General features: G+C 44.1%; 2 protein-coding genes across 4 annotated transcripts in view; one reads left to right on the forward strand and one right to left on the reverse strand.

Moving 5' to 3' along the window:
• Positions 1-174: 174 nt before the first annotated feature.
• On the reverse strand, positions 175-15,182 carry atp6v1h (ATPase H+ transporting V1 subunit H). 2 transcript variants are annotated; one of them, XM_029132030.3, is made up of 14 exons: positions 15,044-15,182; positions 14,201-14,352; positions 13,591-13,690; positions 12,937-13,026; positions 12,572-12,685; positions 11,563-11,667; positions 10,637-10,693; positions 9,695-9,792; positions 8,914-9,106; positions 6,420-6,598; positions 6,204-6,329; positions 5,176-5,277; positions 4,057-4,170; positions 175-499 (listed from the first exon to the last, which is right to left on the reverse strand). In XM_029132030.3, exons 2-14 carry the CDS (start codon positions 14,302-14,304, stop codon positions 430-432), a joined length of 1,452 nt encoding a protein of 483 aa, XP_028987863.1. In that variant the 5' UTR covers positions 14,305-14,352; positions 15,044-15,182; the 3' UTR covers positions 175-429. The 2 variants fall into 2 exon arrangements, with proteins under 2 accessions (XP_028987863.1, XP_028987864.1); XM_029132031.3 differs by lacking the exon at positions 10,637-10,693.
• A 1,217-nt stretch (positions 15,183-16,399) lies between these two features.
• rgs20 (regulator of G protein signaling 20) overlaps positions 16,400-19,215 on the forward strand; it is an 8,898-nt gene continuing 6,082 nt past the window's right edge. Inside the window, exon 1 of one of the 2 annotated variants that reach the window (XM_055504023.1) lies at positions 16,400-16,669. In XM_055504023.1, the coding sequence (XP_055359998.1) occupies positions 16,481-16,669 (189 nt within the window). In that variant the 5' untranslated portion in view covers positions 16,400-16,480. Of the gene's footprint in view, positions 16,670-18,613; positions 18,906-19,215 lie in introns of those variants that run through there. The other variant, XM_029130642.3, reaches the window with a different exon arrangement.

The raw sequence follows: 19,215 nt of genomic DNA on the forward strand, positions 1-19,215 counted from the left end.
GCTTTGAAATGACTCAATCATTCTACCTCCAGCTTTCTTAATACGAGCAGAGAACAACGGCATGAAGGCATCTGAAAAACCAGCTCAGGAACCATCATACAGTATATGGTTTAATAAGAGGCTCCATCAGATCACGTCCGTCGCGTCGCACCCACTGAAACAACTGGACGCGGGTCCAACACAGAAGCATTTTATTAGGATACAGGATACAGATACTTTACAGGTAGAGACTTAAATAGGTTGCACGTCACAGCTCAGAGGGCACAACAGCAAGTCAACAGTCAAATCAAGTAGTTTTAGAGGCGTGGCCGGGTGGAGGAGGCAGCCACAGCCACGCACAGTTCAGCTCATTATACACTTAAATTAGATTCTTAAAATGGCAGAGACCAACACACATACAGAACACGCACGTCGACGCAGCAGCGCCGTTTAGCTTCGAGCCGCCACAGCCGGCGCCTGCTGCTGGTCGCTGGACTGGAGCTGCCGGCCCAGGTACTCCCTGTGGGGGGGAAGCACAGCTGATTAGCACGGGCCCTGAACGCGGCGGCGCGGCGCCGGGCACAGCTCCACAGAGCACTGATCATGTCCCAGAATCCTATTTGTCTGAACAAAAAGGCATTTTCAGTTTTATATCCAAGCTGAAAACAGACAAATACAATGAAAATGGCTTGAAACTTCAAATGGATGCCTGGCAGTGAATCCAGTGTCATTATTCCTTTAATTAAACACATCTCTGTTCTCCCAGTCGACGGTTGGTGCATGTACTGTCACAGCGAGCTCTCCTGGTTATTCTGACCTAAAGGTGATGTTAGTCTCAGCGTTGACCTATAACACCATTACTGTGAAAGGTCACGCTTCTCCTGCAGCCTGCTTTGCTGGCAGCAACATTTTCAGATGTTATCATGACACTGCATTGCAAGCAGCAGCATTAAATGGCTCTTAGAAGGCTAGAAAGGAAATGATGGAAAGTCCTTGTGAAGAAATTATGTCCTCAAAGAGCTGAGAGCTGATAAACATCCTACATCTGCGCTACAAAGCCTTTATGGCTTCCTCGCCAAACCTTTTCCTACCTTCCTCCGGTTTTCACAGTCATTTTCCTACATTTACGAGGATGAATCACAGCAGTGAGTTAATACAGCACAATATGAAGCAGCTTTAGAAAGCAGCAGATGAACTACTGGACTTTCAGTGTCTCCATTTAAAGCACTAAATGTTGCAGCACTCTCATTTTTTTGTCAGCCCAAACTAATAAACACAAAAACTTAGATGACGTTTGTTTTTCCTGGAAACCGGCCGTTCCTCCGGGGAAAAGCTTTCTCTCACTTCTGCTGCAGATCACCTCCAAACCACCAAACGCCGCAGCCGCGGAGCTTCCGGCCTCCAGTTCACTGTCCTTGACGTGTGTCAAGAATTGATGAACGGAAATTTTCAGATATGAAAAGGAACAAATACTAAACCTCCACCCTGTTCTAAAACCCTGTTCTAAAAGTGTGGGTGATGAGCAGCAGGTACAACAGTGTACGTTGATCTAGAGCTGCCAGCGAGTTCATAAAAGGAGACGGCGATAATTAGAAGCGCGTGGATGTGGGAGTTCTGCAGCGGAGGAGCTCCGTGACGTCTGCATCTGCAGCTGCTGTATAAATTAACCCCTGTAGAGCAAACGCAGCTCTGGAGGTGAAACACTGCTGCCAAAAAGTGTCAGCAGTAGAAAAAGCCCAGTCTGTGACTTCATCACGAGGCCGATAGCTGGAGGTTTTACCTGCAGCAGCATCATTTGGTTTTTGATAGACGGTTCGGTTCAATGTGACATTTGGATAAAAGCAACACTATGTCCTAATTGGAGCTAATGCTGTTTAGTTCCTCCTCGCATGAACAGGAAGCATAATGAAAAAAGTGGGTGCTGGCTCTTTGTGGATATTCAACAGTTTTCCTTCAAATATTTGAATTTCTCTCGGTTTAATTGTCTCGTCTGGCTGCTGTGTTATCTCATGCACACCTGCTAGATACCAAGACACCGGTGGTCTTATGCTTATTTGTGACAGGCTCCATACAGACATAATGCGACAAAGAGAAAAAAGTTTCTCAGATGATTTTTTCTATTGTTGTCTTAAAACTTCCCTGAGTAGAGCCTTGAATGGCCTCCGTTGATGACAGGAAGTCAACAGTCCAGTCTACACGCTGACATTTCAAATCCTCGTCACGGCCACTTTTCCCTCACTTCCTCCATGGTTTTCACCGCGGCGAACGCGCTCGAGCAGCTCCTGCGCAACACGCGGCGATATAATAATGTGGATGACAAATATCACCTATTGACTTCTGTCAAAGGAAACTGCTCAGTCTAGACACTGGGGCCAGTACAGCACAAGGACGGAGCACCTGTCAATAGATAACAGGCTCCAACTGCAACTCGTCAATATGAAGCTGAGGGAAAGTTAAATTCTTCCACAACCTATTCAAGATCTCATAAAAAAATAAAGAATAAAGGGCACAAACATAAATAACAGTAGTTTCTCAGTTTACACGTTCAACGTGTCGTCGCCATGACAACAGGGGCCGTTAGTAACGTGAATGAGATTTTCTCATGGAGCGACGACGAGGTAAGCCACTCAAGGTGACAGTGGGTGTAGTGAGCCGCTTTGAAAGACATCTTCAATTCACGAGTGAATAAGGCAACTTTTAAAAACCGAACAAAAAAACAAGCATTGACCTCCTTATCGTCCTGTTCTGTAGCATTCACACATCTGTTTGCATGAAAGCGGCGCGAGTAGGCAGGACATCATTCAACGTGACCAAACACTCGAGCCCGAAACTCCCCGTCTCACAATGGCTCCTTTTCAGGCATCGAGCCCAACTGACACCAACAACAACTATTCTCCTCAGTCACTATTCAATGCATTTGCACCTTTCAACACAAGCAAATAAGCCAAATTCATTAGACACTAAATCCTCACTTTTTAACTTTTCCACTCTACGTCGTGTGCTCCCACTCTGTCGTGGTACGTTTCTGTAGCATTTAGTTGACAACCTTCCATAACGACTTCTTTTATTTCTATTCTCTTTCACTGAAGTCAGGTCGTGTGATTCACTGTAGAGCCAAAGGTGTCTAGGGCGCCTTTGTTAATAAATAACCTCAAAATCACAGCTTCCGCTCTCGTTCAACCAAACCCATCTAGATTTCCTGCCTGTACTGCGAAATGTGGATAAAAATGAGAAATATGCATTTATGAGTATCTGGTTAAATGAGGTGTAATAACTTCAGATTCATATTGGCCTTAGAAGATTTACGTTAAAGCACTTTTTATAGTGCAGGTGACAAAATCCAACAGCAAAAACAGTTTAAAACAATCATGAGGATCCAGCTTTTAATCTAATCAGATATTTTTAAATATACATCATTATTAGTACAAAACTTGGAACTGGCCACCTAACTATCAACAATACAACGGGTATTTGATTGCTTTACCTTAAAATAAATGAGGAATGATCAGGAAAAAAGAAAAGCAGCGTCCTAGATGCCTCAAACTGACTGGGGACTCATGTCTCTCTCTATTGTCTAGTGGTTAATGACTTTGCTTTCTTTTCAGTTGCACAAACAGGACTGAAAACCCTTTGTGATACAGTGAATAAACAAACTTCTGCCCACACTTCAGTGAACACGCGGTTTACACAGGACATTAACATCACTTAGATGGGAACGCAGCCGAACGCTGATATTGAACACAATGCCGGCACCATCCGCAGTCGCGCAGGGAGCCGAGTGCGTTTCAGATAGCAGCGGCAGAACAAACACATTTTCACTTGTTGCTCGTTGGTTCTTAGTGTTTCCAATCCGGTAGACAAGAAACACACAAAGATGAGGAGCGAGTCGAGTGTTTGGATTGAGAGAACGTGAAGACAAAGGCAAAGTAAAGGCCCCGGCTTCAGACAGTACGACGCGCATGAGCAATGATGGTGGGATCCAAGAAAACATGTCTATTTCACTGTAGTAAAACAAATGAACCATCAAATGAAACATCAAGCGTCTGTGAAGACACGCATCAGTGAAAGTGTTCGTACCAGTTGTGGACCATGAGCTTCTGCACAGCCAGCAGGGCGTTGTAACGGACGAGCTGGTCCTCGTGGTGCATGTGATTCATCACCAGCTGTTTTCCACCCAGCTGTTCAATTACTCTGCAATGAGAGGAATAACAGGAATAATGGAAGAAAAAAACTCCTATTACACAGAAAAAGGTTGGTTTCATTTTTCTTTATCTTACAAAGGGTCAGTAGGTTTCTAAAAGGAGGTTACACCCTGGAAAAGATAAACAGAGCTGCTTAATGCATGCGACAGTATGGGGAATATCTGTCCAGATAAAAGTGCAGCACCTCTGCATTTGCAGCGCTACACAGCCAAAGTGATGCTGGCGGGGTTTAATTAGCGGCACCAGGCTGGAAACCAGCAGATTTATGTGGGAAAGAGGAAAAAACATTTGCAATCTACAGATAACACGTGTTCAGGGGCTCCTGAACAACAAATTGAGAGGCTAATGTGGTCTCCAGTGGGAAGGAGCCCCCCCACTCACAACTACAGAGTTTCTTTCATCAAGTTCAAATACAAATAATTATGTTATTGTCAGTGTTTATAGATATATTTTAAAAGGAGTCGACCAGTTCATTATAGGAGGTCTCTGGCCTCCATGTCAGCTTAATCAGTTTGGCCATGAAGACATTTTTGGTGTGCGGTTATGTCCCATCGTCATCATCTGTAGGTTCCTACAGTCTGTAGCTGGAGAAGATCACCCTCCGTCTCCACAGTCCTGAACACCACTGTCTGCCTCTGTCTAGCTCACCGTTTAGGTCGCTTAGACCTAATTTCCTACTCGTTCCAATGCAAGCCACCGAGTGCATTTCTATTTTGACCCTTGTTTTGATGAGTTTCCAGCTCCAGCAAGAGAAAAATACAAACCAGACAAGCAAATGAAAATGATCAAGTTCACTCATTTTCAGGAACCTACTCCAAACTTTTGTCCATCAAGTCTGTTTAGCTTCGTAAAGACACCGTGTCCCCTGCTGACCCGTCGGACGCGAGCAGCCTGGATGCTTGTATTTCCAGGAAACCGCTGCTCTCCGGCTGGAATGACGCTTGTGTGGCAGCAGCATGCCTCGCCGTTTACCCCTTTATGACAAATGACTCACCGTTTGCCTCGCGGGTAATGTCGCACGTACTCCCCGATGTCATGAGCTGCGACGGCTATAACTTGAGGATCATCAGACACCTCCAACAGTCGAGTCAAGATCCTGCAGCAGAACAGAAGAAATGAGGAGACAGGGTCAAATGATGACTGTCTGCATCAAAAGTCAAAAAATCCATCACGCCTCATTTATTTAGAACAATAATGTATCACATAGACTTACTGATGGATTTGTTCTAACTCTAGCAGAATACAAAGGTTAATGCTACTTAAAGTCAAATCTAAAGACGAGAGGCACGGCATCCTCTGGAGAAGTGAGACAAATGACGGTTCACCTGGAGAGACTTAGAAAATGAGGGTAATTTAGCCTAAGATGATGGCAGAGCTAATTACACAGAGAGGACAGTGATGAGATAATGAGACGGGAGGATCAGTATTTTCGCTGAATGCCAACAGCTCCGACAGCGTGTGCGGCAGGAATACTAAATACAACACGAGCTCAAATTGATGTTTTATCTTTTGATTGGACCCACACGAGATTGAAAACAAAGTCGATAAAGAGTTCAATCAACGCACAGGACGGTGGCGAGCGCGTTTCTCTCCAGTGGCTGTTAAAAAGTCTGACCTGAAGCAGGTGTTACCAGAGAACCTAATGTCAGGTTAATGCTCTGCAAACGGGTGCATGCTGGGAGAAACCAGGGCTAGTAGGTGCATGAGGAGCATGTGCGTGTGGAGAAAAGGCAGCGCCAGGGTTTCATTAAATATTTCATTAATTAAAAAAACAAAAACAAAAACCTCTCTCTATTTAGCAAAATCAACGTTTTATGAAAAGAGTGTTTCAGAATCAAATCACAATCAAATTCAGAAGGCATCCAAAGTACAGCAAGGTTATTTCTAGAGTGGTACAATTTTAGCCTATAATGAAGCAAATTATGTGTCTTTGTCTGAAACAAGCTCAGATCTCCGCTGCCTGTTCTCCTGCAGCCTCACGTTAAAACAAGGCGTCCTCCTACAGCTCATGCGTCGTCTTACTTGAGGAGCTCATAGTTCTTCTCATTCAGGCGGACGGCATTCTCGCGCCAGAACTTCTCAGACTTGTGCACAGGGCTCCACTCCAGGCGGCCCGACTTCAGCTCAGAGCTGTATTCGTCAAACGAGCTGTTGAGCAACAAGTTCCAGTACATTTAAATCACATCAATAATAATATCAATGCTTCAGGATAGTGTCATGAATCTGAGCCCACAGCACCTGAGGTCCTGCACACTCTCCCCCAGCCTCTCCAGCAGGAACTTAATATCCTCGGTGATGTCCTCGTCGTCGTATTTCTGCTGCTCAAGGTTCTCCAGCTGCTTCAGCACCTTGCACTGAATCATGGCCAGTGCGTACTCCTGGCGAGTCTCCCGCTCGGCAGACTTCTCCAGCAGATTCTGTCAGAGAAGCAGTGAGAAGAACAGGTGCTGAAAACGCATTTCTCCATCCACGTGTTTACTTCATACTATATGCAGGGTAAATAAATGCTTAAATGCTTGAACCCCTAAACAGGATGAACTGGCTGGTTTAGGATCTATTAATCCATTAATATATAATGCTACCGCTAATATTAGGCAACAAAAACATTCATGAATTTCCCCTCATGAAGTTTTACATTAAAAAGCAGGACTGAGTTCAGGTGTTGTTTGTGAGGTGTGAAGGGGACGAATACAGAGCTGCACAGTCACATGAACACGATGTTCAAGTATTGTTAAAGCTACTTTTCAAGCAAAGTTCCAGAAACTCAGTGTGATTCTGTAATTGAGAGAAAATTCTGGTGACAAAATTCTGAAGTGGCACAAATGAAAAGTGGCTTCAGCAGTGGAAGCGACACACCACAAACTATTCTCTGATTGAGCCCTTTAAAAGCCCACAATAAGCAGGGCTCCATCCAACCATCAATACCTGTTGTTTCTCTGTTTTATTAAGAAGCTGGCACCAAATCCTGCTAAAACAGAGCAAAAAAGACAAATCACATGCGCTTGATGGGCTTCAAAGGCATAAGACTAAAGGAAAGTTCATGTCTTCTGGTCATTATTTTGACCAAAACCTTGTTCAGTGCCATAGTTGGGTTTCGGGCAAGCGCGTTAGAGAAGCTGCAGCGCTGCCTTTGAGGATGTGTTCAAGGTCTTCCAGATGGTTCGAATATTTTAAGTCACAATGCTGGTCCCATGCGGCGCACAGCCAGATCCATAATTAGAACCTTTGGGAAAATAGCAGCATAGAAAAAACGACTGTTTGTTCAAGGACTTTATAAAACTACACGTGATATTCACTTATTTGTCAAAATCAGCCTCAAGTTCGGTCAAATCTCAGGAAAACACATGTTAATAGGTAGAGATTCAAACGGAACCTATGCGTCTACGTCCTGGACGTGTCAGAGTCTCGCTTTCTGTAAAACCGCAGGCAAACGTGGCCAATGACCGTTGAGGGTCCATTCAAAGCAGGGACAAACGCAGCACATGGAGGTGCAGTCAGCTACAGTAAAAGTACAGGAAAACATCCTTTAGAATACGTGGCCTCAAACTAATTTTAAACACAGTCAATAAAGTACACTAGAAACTGCATTAGGAGCACGGACGCTTTTCGGTCGAGGTTGGAACGCTTGAAACAAACAAAATAATGGTGGTGTGTGGCAGAGAAAAGAGCTTTAAATCATCCACCATTCCCCCACCAGCGCATGGGCTCATGTTTCAATCATGTAATCAATGACATTTACCACACCATTGTACTGAGTAAGGTCACTGAGGCCCGCTGATGTCATGGTGTTGGATAAAACCAGAATTTCCACGAGCTCAGATTTTCTGCTAAAAATCTATATTTCCAGTAAAGCACAATGGGTTTGCTCAATAATGAGGTTGTGTGGTATTCAATACGATGGAGTCTGCACAAGGTGTCCAGGAACGCCCGGCTGTCTACTAAACATATGCATACAGTCTGTTTATCTGCATATATTCGAGGACCGCAGCCTTTTACATACTCCAACCATCACCGGCAGCATTTTAAAAGACGTCACAGTCATCACATCGATTTTTAATGCATTTCCCACGTCAGACGTCGTTAACTTCCCCTAGTGACAAAGCATCTCAGCATGGGGAGATAAAAAGGACCTTTGGCCTTAATTTAATTCAGTCAGGGAATAGTATGGGGAATTCATTACCTGGCGTAAACACAAAAACAACACAGCGAGTCCAGCACACAGCACTTAGGGCTGCATTAAATATTCAGTAGATGTTTTGAACAATCACAGCAAGGAGCCGAGGCGACAGCTTAATCATGGATAATATGCCTTATAGGAAGCCTCGTCTGTTGTTTAAGAGTTCTCTCTACAGATTGCGTTTGTCGTGATAGAATATAGAGGCGAATATAGATGCAAATGGAGCACAATGCAGGCGATAAGAACTTATGAGACCTGGCTTCACTTTAAGTGCCAGGATGGAGCTCAGCAGATCCAACTGTTAGAAGGACGAGCGTCTCGCAGAACCTTAACCAAGGGCATCTTTGAAGCTCATAGTCATAGGTTGAACCTTCTACTGATACTGTGTAAAATCCTGTATTTCATGAAGTTCTATTCCACTTCATTATTGTGGTAAATTATACAACCACAGCCAAGCGTTGCCCTCTCCTGGGAGCAACGGACTGTGACTTTTCCTCCCCCTTTTAAAGTGGCTTTTCAAAGAGGCGCATAACGAAGGAGAAGCCGGCCACGCACCCTGAAGGCAGCCAGAATGATTCGGGTGACCTTCTCCTTGACAGACTCCTGGAGGATGTCAGACAGGGCCGGCACCACGTTGTAGCGTCGCAACTGCTCACAGAGCTGCGGACTGAAGGCCAGGAGCCAAACGCAGAAGATCATCTGGTACTGGAGCTGGAAGCCACATTTGTTGCTCAGGACGGCAGTGATGCTAAAACAAGAAAAAATCTAAAATAAATTTTATAAATAAAAAAAAACAAAACAGAGTGCTTTGAAGAGGACCCACATCTACGCCTGCCTGCTAATAGAGGAGCTTTCACAGCTGTGTGCTCTAATTCATTATCCCTGATGGTGCCTGAGAATGAACTGTTCAGACAGTCTTTAGATAATGGAAGTGTTGCTCAAAATACACAATATAGTACTAATGATTACAGCCGGACAGCTACTCGTAGCTTTTCAGACATAACTGAAAGTACAGAGATGTTACAGCTGATGGATCCAATTTTAGCAGCAAGACCAGGTTATCAGTGCTCTATGGGGTCATTCTAGATGTTTAGCCTTAAAAGAGGTTTTTCCAACAGTGGCTCCATTTTTCCAGGCACATGGAGAATGTGAAACATATGGAACAGTCAATATTTACTTTAGCTTTTGAGATGTAGTGTAGCTAAATATTTACTTTATGGCGTAAAGCTTAAAAGCATCACACATACCAGGGTATACAGAGATGGGGTCGTTACTGTACTCAGGGTTAATACTGAGACTGCAAAGGTACTTGATTTCATACAGATTCCATCCTTACCAGTTGACTCCATCAGCCTCCACCCAGGCAAACCTATACTCATTCACTCTCAGCATGAGCTGAAGGCACCCAGCCACACACTGGACATACTGAGAGCTCTGCAACAGACAGAGGCAGACATTTAATTAAACAGAGGTGTGAGCCTTAAGTGTGCAACCAGGAACACAAACCAAACGTTAGAAGGTCAAGTACAATTAGTGCAATTCTGAAACGCAGCGCTGCTGACAAGCAGAGACACCACATGAAGGAAGAACAGGTCAAAACTTGCACCGTCATCGTCGAGAAAGGACAAGACATCGCTCATGCAGCTCATGGTATAAAGTCAACACATGCTAGATCACAGACTCAACGGGACAAGAGTAAGCAAGGAAAGACGGCCCATCACACCTGGGCAGAACAACGGAAAGAGATTAAAGTGGAAGAAGCTGAGAGGGAAAATAGATCGAATTCATCTGTTAAGTGAAACAGCTTGAACAAAAGCAGAGACATCCAGAAGGAAGAAGCAGTAGCGACAGGAGAAGATGTTACCTGGCTGAAAATGCAGAGGAAAAGACGACAGAACTGCATACAGTAGAGTTAATGTCAATAAATGTCTGAGCTCCACTTGCCCTTGTTAGGCCAATGTACAGGAAAGCTGTGTTTGTCATGCGCTTTCAGCGTTAAGAGCCTGACATGCACTTTGTCCCGGTAAAACCAACCAGTGGCAGCAGACCATGCTGTCTGAACACAGAATCCACACAACACGGCTCCAACAGGCTCTCGTCTCATCTGGACGTGTTAACGAAAACTTGGAGAGTGCAGGATCAGGATGGAGAGAAAAGACGGGGAAAGAGAAGACGTGAAGCCCAGCGACAGCTGACAGAGCCCAGCTTGCACAAACCCTGACTTCTTTCTGCTCTGGAAGTGCCAGGAAGCTTGAAGACGCACTTCACGCATACTCACTTCACTGGGAGAAATAGTTCCTGCTCCTGAGCTTTCTGGACCTGTACCTTGTAGGTTCTAATGAGAGATAAACAAAAGAAACAGGTGCAGAGTTGTTCACTGTGCGTTGGTTTGTGGCACTGGGCTCCACAGCCTTGAACACAACCATAAATCAGATCCGCTGGTCGGCTGTGAAAGGAAAAAATGCAATCTAAAGAGGCAGTTATAGTTTCAGAACATATTGGGAACTAAAGTGTGGGTCACAAACATCTTTTGAAGAGCAGCGATATCTCATAAACAACCTCTTGTTACTTCAGAAGCGCTAGTGAAGCAACACACGGCTGCTTTTTCAGCCCCTCGCTGCTGCATACATCCACCAAGGCCAGGCCAGCACCTGCAGAGCAGCTCCATCGAAACATCTCAAGGTCCGACCAGCCCGTTCAAATTACCCACCAGCACACAATGAATTATTTTACACAGGGTCGTCACTGTGACCCAAACCAATAGGCTTGAATTTAAAGAATGAGACAGAAATTAGAAAGTACACATGAAAATTAGAAGAATGATTAACACAGTGTCTTCAGCTCCAGTACTAAAGTCAATTAGCATTTAAAATGCTGCAGTTTACTGGACACTAAGATTTGTATTTTGGTTTATTTGAATTATAATTAAGTTGACCTGTCATAACCAACACAATAAACCTTCCATTTTTAATTAAGCAGAACCTCCTGACTAATTACAAAGACTGAATGTTCTGTGAAAATTAATAACCTTGATGAATAACACCCCTGCTATTGCACCGTAGCTGAGGGTTAGTCACAACAAACCAAATCACAATCTAAAAACACAAAGTAAAAGTGGAAATGACAACGCACTCCGTGTGACATCCTCTTCACTTAAAGCACATTTTTATTAAACATGAAGAAACTGAAGCCTGAGGAACGTACCTGTGAACTGAGTTGGCTTTTGATCCAGTTGAAGTAGTAGTTGAGATCACTTCCCTCCATCAGATCCCGGCCCCATGCAGCCAGCTTAGCAATGATCCTGGCAGCCTAATGAAAAGACAGTTTTTCATTTTATTGTCCTGTTTGAGGATTTCTGTGCAAAAGAACCCCACTACATCCCACTAAAACAAGCCCTTCTATTCAACAGTATCAAAAAACCCAAGTAAAATGATTCATGGCACAAAACGTGCCCATCTAAGTGTTAAAAGGACTGAGGCCACAACAAGTATCTCATCAACAATTTGAGCTTGTTGAGAGCCCCCTGTGCCCTGTGATCACACAGGAAAGAATTCAGCCCTTCAATTTCCTCCTCGCAGGAGAGGATGTGTAGAAACAGAGGCTGTGATTCAAACGCACTAGTCAGTAGAGTTAAAATGTCGTGTAACACACTTAAGGTGACACTAAGTAAAGCTGCTGAGTGGCATCTGTGTCTACTTCTTATTACTTCATATTAACGTGGAAGCCATGCGACTGTAGTTTTCATCCTTTCTTAATAGGAAAGGGCTAAAAGGGAGAAATCATTACATTAATTGCCTGCTTTTGAGGAAAAGAGGAAAGGTTGCTTTGTGAGGAATTATTGATGCCTTGCTATTATTAGAAGCAAAGTCACATCTGTAAAAAATTAATGGATGTGAAAAATGTAATTGAACACACCACATTATCTATAACACATGATAGTGACCAAATAATTACGGTTAATTAGCTCATTTCGAATACTATAAATATCACTCTGGGCTGAAGTTAAGTTATTGTCCTCATGTAGGTCCCAGCCCACAGTACACACATTAAAAGTGAGTATTCATTATAGACAAAGTTAAATCATCAAGTCTTTCCATTTCCATGATTATGGGTTTTACATGCATGAGCTAATAAAACATGCAAGACTTTGTATTGTAATATGCTCCACAGTCATTTTTCCCTTTAAATACACTTTAGATATCTCATGACCCACCATGTGGACAGTAAAAAGGTCCTGACGATTCAGCATGGGGAGGAAATAGGACCAGGCGGTGTTCTTTGTCTTTTTGGCGTGGTCAAAGAAGATGTTCACTCTCTGATGGTTCTCCTAAAGGACAGTCGATAAAATCTTGGCTGAGTTCTGAATAAGTGCAGACCTTAAGAAATGTACTTATTTACTGATTCATACAGAGTTGTTGTTACACTGATTGATTCATGATAACTGGTACCGACTGGGTGAATAATTAGTTATATTAAAAGATTTGACATTTTCTGGCTTTGGTCCTTGTGCTCCACCGTACCTTAAAAGCACTCGTGTCCTATTTGTCTAAAGTCAATGAAGCTGTCTGTACTGTATACCTGCAGAGTGTCATCAATCAGAGTCAGGATGTACTGGACTGTCTGCTCTTTGGAGATGTGGGCCATCAGGTTTAGGAAGGTCTTTGCACACTGAGAAAGAACAAAACAAATCCAGAGAAATGGCACAACTTATCGCTCTCAAACACATTCACTAACTTTCTGACGCATCTTAAACTGTTCAGACTTAAATGCTGGTCTGCTGGAAGTGAGATTTACAATGCAAAAAATATTCTGGTTAATTTACAACTAGTAGTTTCTCTGGTCAGTGTGTGTGTTGATCTGTGCATCCTGTTTATATACAATTCATGTGTACAGACGCTCACAAAGGCTCCTATTTCCGTGCGGGAGTTGTCTCTGATGCTGTAATTCACAGCAAGCACAATAAGGAGCGGCAGCAGTGGTTGTGTTGTGTGTATACAGTAGTTTTCTGGTGTCTGGTTTGTTTTGTAAAGAGGTGGAAAACTTATCAACAACAAGGTGCAGGTTCCTTTTTTTAAAAATAAAATAAAAAAAACAGCAGAGCAATGTTTTGATCTTTGAAGTTTTAATATTGTATTTTGATCTATAATGCCCCATTTTTTAAATAACATTTCATTTATAAAGCTAAGACTAAATGATTATCGGGTAGCACTCGTCACAGCAACGTCTCTTTACCTGATGTCCTTCATTGGTCAGAATGACTTGTTTCTCCTCAGAATTAGCCACCTCAAACTTCTTAATGAACTCACAGTCCTCTGAGCTGATCATCTGACTCCTGAAAGGAAAGTAATCAACAGGGACATTTACACCAATGCTGCCATGATTTGTGTGCATTCACTTAGAGAAACACAACAAAGGACTTTGATTGCGCGCTATTTTCACTTGTGAATTTTGTTATCAAGTTCACTAATTATAGGTATTTAAAATAATTTTACCTAATAAAAATATATAATTACAGGCCATCTAAAATATCTTTACTATTGAACTGAGTTAAAGAAAACAAAATTAACCTTGGACTCGTCACTGGTGCCGTCATATTATAATTTCAAGGACAGCTCGCACAATATGGTCGACTAACCTCGACATAGCACACGCTCTGGTTAAAATAACACAACTGGTGGTGAATGGTGGCATTTACTGCACAAAAAAGGAAGCGTCACTTAAGACTGTGAATCACAACCCAGGAACCGGAGCAGAACTGAGTAGTACAGCGGCTGAGAATCTTCACTGGCTGAGCAGTACAGCGAGTGTGTGTGTGTGTGTGTGTGTGTGTCTGTCTACTCACTGCAAATAGGACTGCCAGTTGACCAGATTGGCCCGCACCTCAGCTGCCTTGGCAGCAATGATGTTGGTGGGGACTGCAGCGTCCACAGCCCCTCGGATGTCCATCCTGAGATGAAGACACTAGTCTATGTGTGGATAAACAGCAAGCAGCACCTGAGTGGAGACAGTAGGAGGATGTTACATCAGAGCAGAGGCCTCTTCTGTGTGTGTTTGACAAGCTGGGGACGGTGACAGTGTATAACCCATTAAAGTGTATAATGTAGTATGGTAGCAGGGACTGACAGCTAGCAGGGACGTCTGTCAAAGTGCTAGTAGCTAGTAGCTAGCAGGAAGCTGTGATATGAGGACCTTTGACTCCAACAATAAAATGTCTGCATGTGAAACAAATGTTAATCTAACGTTTAACCTAAGACGTTTACTTCTGGTCAGTGACAAAAAACAGTCCCTGTCGTGTGGCTCTGTAACCAGTAGGTTTTGCTAGCTAGCTAAGTGACCAACACTAGCTTAGCCCAAAAGTCACGACATAACATTACGCCTTTTCATCAGAACTGAGTGCGTGACACCAACGCGCGTGACAATAAACAGCATCACGTCCGTAGCTTAATGTAACGGATGTGAATACTTGGTTATATTACGGAGGGGGTTGTGAATGAGAAACACCTCTAGCTAAGCTAGCAAATAAGATGCTAGTCAATGCTAGCTGTGCTAACATAGCTTCTCGCCCTCTCTGTCTCCGTGAGTTCATGACACGCGTACAGCAGCAGAGTAAAGCAAACACACGTTGACCAGAATATATAATACCTGGAGCGGAGCGGGAACACAGAGATCAAGACGAATTACTCACCTTGCAACTGTCCCGAGCGAACAGCTGAGAGCTTACGGCGGAGCGTCCGTCATGTGACAGCTGGTCACATGAACAGCTGAGCCCGACCCGCAGGAGTCAGACGCGCTTCAGATCAGAGTCAGGTCCGCGGCGCCTATTAAGTTTATTAAGTTGTGGTAGTTAATAATACTTATTTAAAACGTATATATATATATATATAACGTATCACATACATATATGCAATAATACTAAAACTCCTTTTTTTCTGTATAATGATAATGATAGGTACACTGAATTCTCAGTCCTGTGATTTTTACTTAATTTTAAGTTTTTTGCAATTTATTATGTATGTATACTTTCATTTTAGCATGATGTAATTATGTGTAACAACAGTCTTGGGCATTTAATAAGGACTGGTAAAATAAGAAAGTGGGCTTCAAATAAACTTTTGTCCTCAGATATGATTGAGACTCTGGAGAGAAGCAGTGGAGGTCAGACTGAAAAGACGTTGTTAACTTCTACACCTAATATATAAAATGATTGTGAAAAATTTTGGCAGATATAATTTCTAAATCTGTCTATGAGAATAATCAAGGAACTAAATACTTATTATCTTTTCAACAATTTACTACTGCTGCTGTAGTAAAAATGAAACCATCCAACCAAACAGATGATCTGAGACCCTGTGAAGGCACAGAAAGGACTGCAAGTAGTCTCTCAGACAAAACCAACAACGTTAAAAGCAAAGCAGGGGGCAGAGCCCAGGCAACGTTGTGATTTCCTGTCTGTCAGTGACATTTCTGAAATCCTGGAGAGTGAGAAAATGAGAACAGACTACTTCTGGTTGCAGCCAGACAATTACAGCGAGCTGTGTTATCAGCTGAAGGTGTGCTTTATCTCGTGGACAGATGGAGTCAGCTGATTGCTCAAACTGAAGAGCTTTGGACCCTTGTGGGTCTGTGATGGAAGACAAGAGGAAGCACAGCTCATTGGAAGCTCCTCAGCAAAGTCCTTAAGAGTAACGCAGTCATCCGCTGAATGAGAAACGTTCCAGTGTAGAACCATGTGTAGAACCATGTGTAGAACCATGTGTTTTCTCCAGTCCATGTACTAATGTGTTTCACTCCACTGTGTGACACAGAAGCTCATCCAGCACACGCAGTCACATGATTTCATGTCTGTCATTAGTCTTCCTCACTCAGACGGTAAGATCTCCTTCCTTAATCTGTCCTAAGCTGGTGAGACACACTAAAGCGTGCAGGAATCGGGACCGCGTCCAGTGGGAACATTGGCCTAATCCCCTTCTGCCCTCTCCCGTGTAAACACTCCTGTATTTTGCTCTCGTCTCTCTCTCGGTCATGACGTGCTGCAGATGAGACTCTGGGGCAGCAACGAGAGGCCGCGTGGATTTGCGCTGATCTCCCAGCGAGCGGTGGGGCGTCATGGCCGCCCAGCAGCATGCCGTGCGCTAGAGCGCTGAGGCGGTGGGAGGTCCGGCCCACGGCTGCTCTGCGGGGGGTCCGGCACACCAGGGCCCTGATGTGGCAGCAGATCCGGCGGCTGAGCAGGGCCTGCAGACATGGAGTGGGCTACAGCGTGGACTGCAGCGACCCTGGGCGGGAGGAGCAGGAGGCGGCGTGTCTGGAGGTACGGGTGGATGGGTGTGTGCATGAGCGGGTCTGTCTCAGTGACAGACGTCTGTTCACCTCATGAAATAACATTTCATTCACATATTCTATTGAAACAAGCAGCAAATGAAACATCTTTCAGTCGGTCGCCTGTCTGAGGCCAGCGAACCCTTTTAGCTTGGTGTCAACACTTTATTTGAATAGAGCATTTTCTGTTTGAAGAAGCCGTAAAAAGATTAGGAGTAGTAGTGCATTGACTAGTTTCTAAGAATAGTCTGAAAATGTGATTTGATTGACGTTTGGCACCGGGAGGGCTTCGGGTAAAGGGATTTCCGCTGGACTTTCTGTTGTAACAAGGAGAGCGTTACTATTCTCAGACGGGCAGAGAACCCTGAGGTCACGCAGCTCGAGAGGCGAGAGGGAGAGTCAGTTCAGGCCATTAACACATGTTACACCATGTTATCGCTTGGCAGGACGCCTCAGAGCCACAAGAGGAGCTGGTTCCCAACAAACTGGAGTCACACTGGAACCTAAAGGGGGCTGAATTAGAGCGGAAGCACTCACACCAAATGCCAATTTTAGCTTAGCTCCCACTCTGCAGACGGTTTTTAAGTGCAGCATTTCATTTCAGATGATGTGTAACACATGTAACACGCGTATTTTGGTTTGTCTTCGTCAACAGTGGTGAGTTCATGGAAAAGGAGAAGGGAGGTGACATTTAAGAATGTAGTGACAACATTTCATGATGCTTTGAGTTACTTCAAAAAGACTTTATTCATCCCATCACACAGTTATGTAGATATCATCATCAGATCAAACTCAGACAGGAGCAGAAGGCGTTTGTTGACCAAGCGTGTATGTGTTAAGAAAGTTACACATTCGTATGTGTGGAACCTCAAAACACACCCAAAGTAATTCACCTAAATCTATTCTCTGCTCTTCTTTGACATAACAACAGAACCAATGTGCCTCATCTCGATGACGGCACTGACGGCATCATATGATGTCCTTCAACATGTGCAGGATGTGGACACTGTGAGGACGTGTTGCCTCACAGGTGTTGCTTGCTTTTCTTACTGCAGTGTGAGAATAGTGAGATTGATTTCTGATGCCAGATCATCTCGACTGATAGTGTGACACAGGCAGACTACAGGTGCACAGTATGGTGTACTGGACGTTCTCCAGACAGGCAGCTGCTGAGTGTACAGCGCCATCTGGTGTTTATATGAAGCAAGCATCCAATTAGAGTCTGAACAATGGCTTCTTTATTAACATATGACATATATAAGTATTAGAATATATATCTATATTGTGCGACTATCCAACTATTATATTCAAGAAGCCTTGATTGTTCATTAGTAGCATACTACAAGCCTTTTTATCGTAGTTCAGAGGTTTTAACAACTTTATATGAACACCTGTTATTTTCCAGTCAGTTCAGTTTCAACACACGGCCGTGAAACGCTTCTTCGTGGACGTGGAGCGTACAGGACCACGTTCGTGCTGCAGTTGGAGCTGCCTTTAGATGGCAGCGTTCACTTCCACATCACTGAAGGCCTGCACTCCGGATTACGAAACACGCAAACGCTCTGCACAGAAGCGACAATGTGCTAAAATACCCTCAAATATAAAATCCGGCCCCGGGACGAAAGTAGGTGAAATACGAAATGATAAATATTAATATAATACCGTCTTCATGTTAAAAAATTAAACAAACAGCAGATACGGAATAAAGACAAATAATGAATAAAGAATGTAAAAGCACTTCGATGTCAGTAGACACGCACGAATAAACTCCACACGTGATTTAACAATAATTGTTAAAGCACCTTTCACTAGGTTTACTCACAGTAGTGCTGCGTTGAGGCTGTTTCAGCACCACAGACAGCGACCGCGTAGAAAACCACGAACTTGTGACTTTAATGCGGTCATTTGTCTTTAATTCACTTCTCGGTGGTTTCAGCTCTGACCTTAACGCAGTCTTTCCCTTTTTTGACTCACACTGGCCCGAAGCCATCCGCACCAGAACACTGGAGTTTCCCACTCAGACGAGGCAGGAGCGGAGCTGCACAGCGAACCTGTGGCCGTCGGTCTAGCGGGCTTTCTGCCGTTCACTGAGCTACTACGAGTTGGAGACAGGACGCATGCGTAGTGATTTGAAGCAGCCGGTCGGGAAGGAAAAAAAGCCTTATGTGCCATCGGGTGTAATCAACGCAAACAATTACCTCTTCTCGCTGTGCATACATGGTGAAATTGTGAGTATTGGCGGCGAACACACGCATTTTTGCACATTTCTCTGCGAGCGCGGCGTTCGAGGCCGTTGCCCGGCGTTTTAAACGGCACGCCGCTATCTGGCTGTACAGCGGGCTTTTAACAGATCGAGGCTGTGTCTTTTCGGTGCTCGTCCGGGGCGATGGAGCTACGGTTCTTCATGGTGGCACTTCCCATTGATGCCGTGTGCGACCGTCGGACGCACCGTTTTTTCCTGCTCGGAACCGGCCGCATCCCGTCGCCGGCCGTGCCGTGGGCTCAGAGCTGCGCTTTATTTGGCGTTATCGTGATTTA

Source organism: Betta splendens, chromosome 17 (assembly GCF_900634795.4).
Source record: "Betta splendens chromosome 17, fBetSpl5.4, whole genome shotgun sequence".
NCBI lineage: Eukaryota > Metazoa > Chordata > Actinopteri > Anabantiformes > Osphronemidae > Betta > Betta splendens.

Excerpts from the sequence above, each read along its gene's own strand:
- atp6v1h (XM_029132030.3), bottom strand. The coding sequence starts at position 14,304 with ATGGACATCCGAGGGGCTGTGGACGCTGCAGTCCCCACCAACATCATT. Across the intron at positions 9,793-10,636 it reads GAACTATTTCTCCCAGTGAA|AGCTCTCAGTATGTCCAGTG; the intron begins GTGAGTATGCGT and ends TGTCTGTTGCAG. Across the intron at positions 4,171-5,175 it reads CATTACCCGCGAGGCAAACG|AGTAATTGAACAGCTGGGTG; the intron begins GTGAGTCATTTG and ends CTCTCATTGCAG.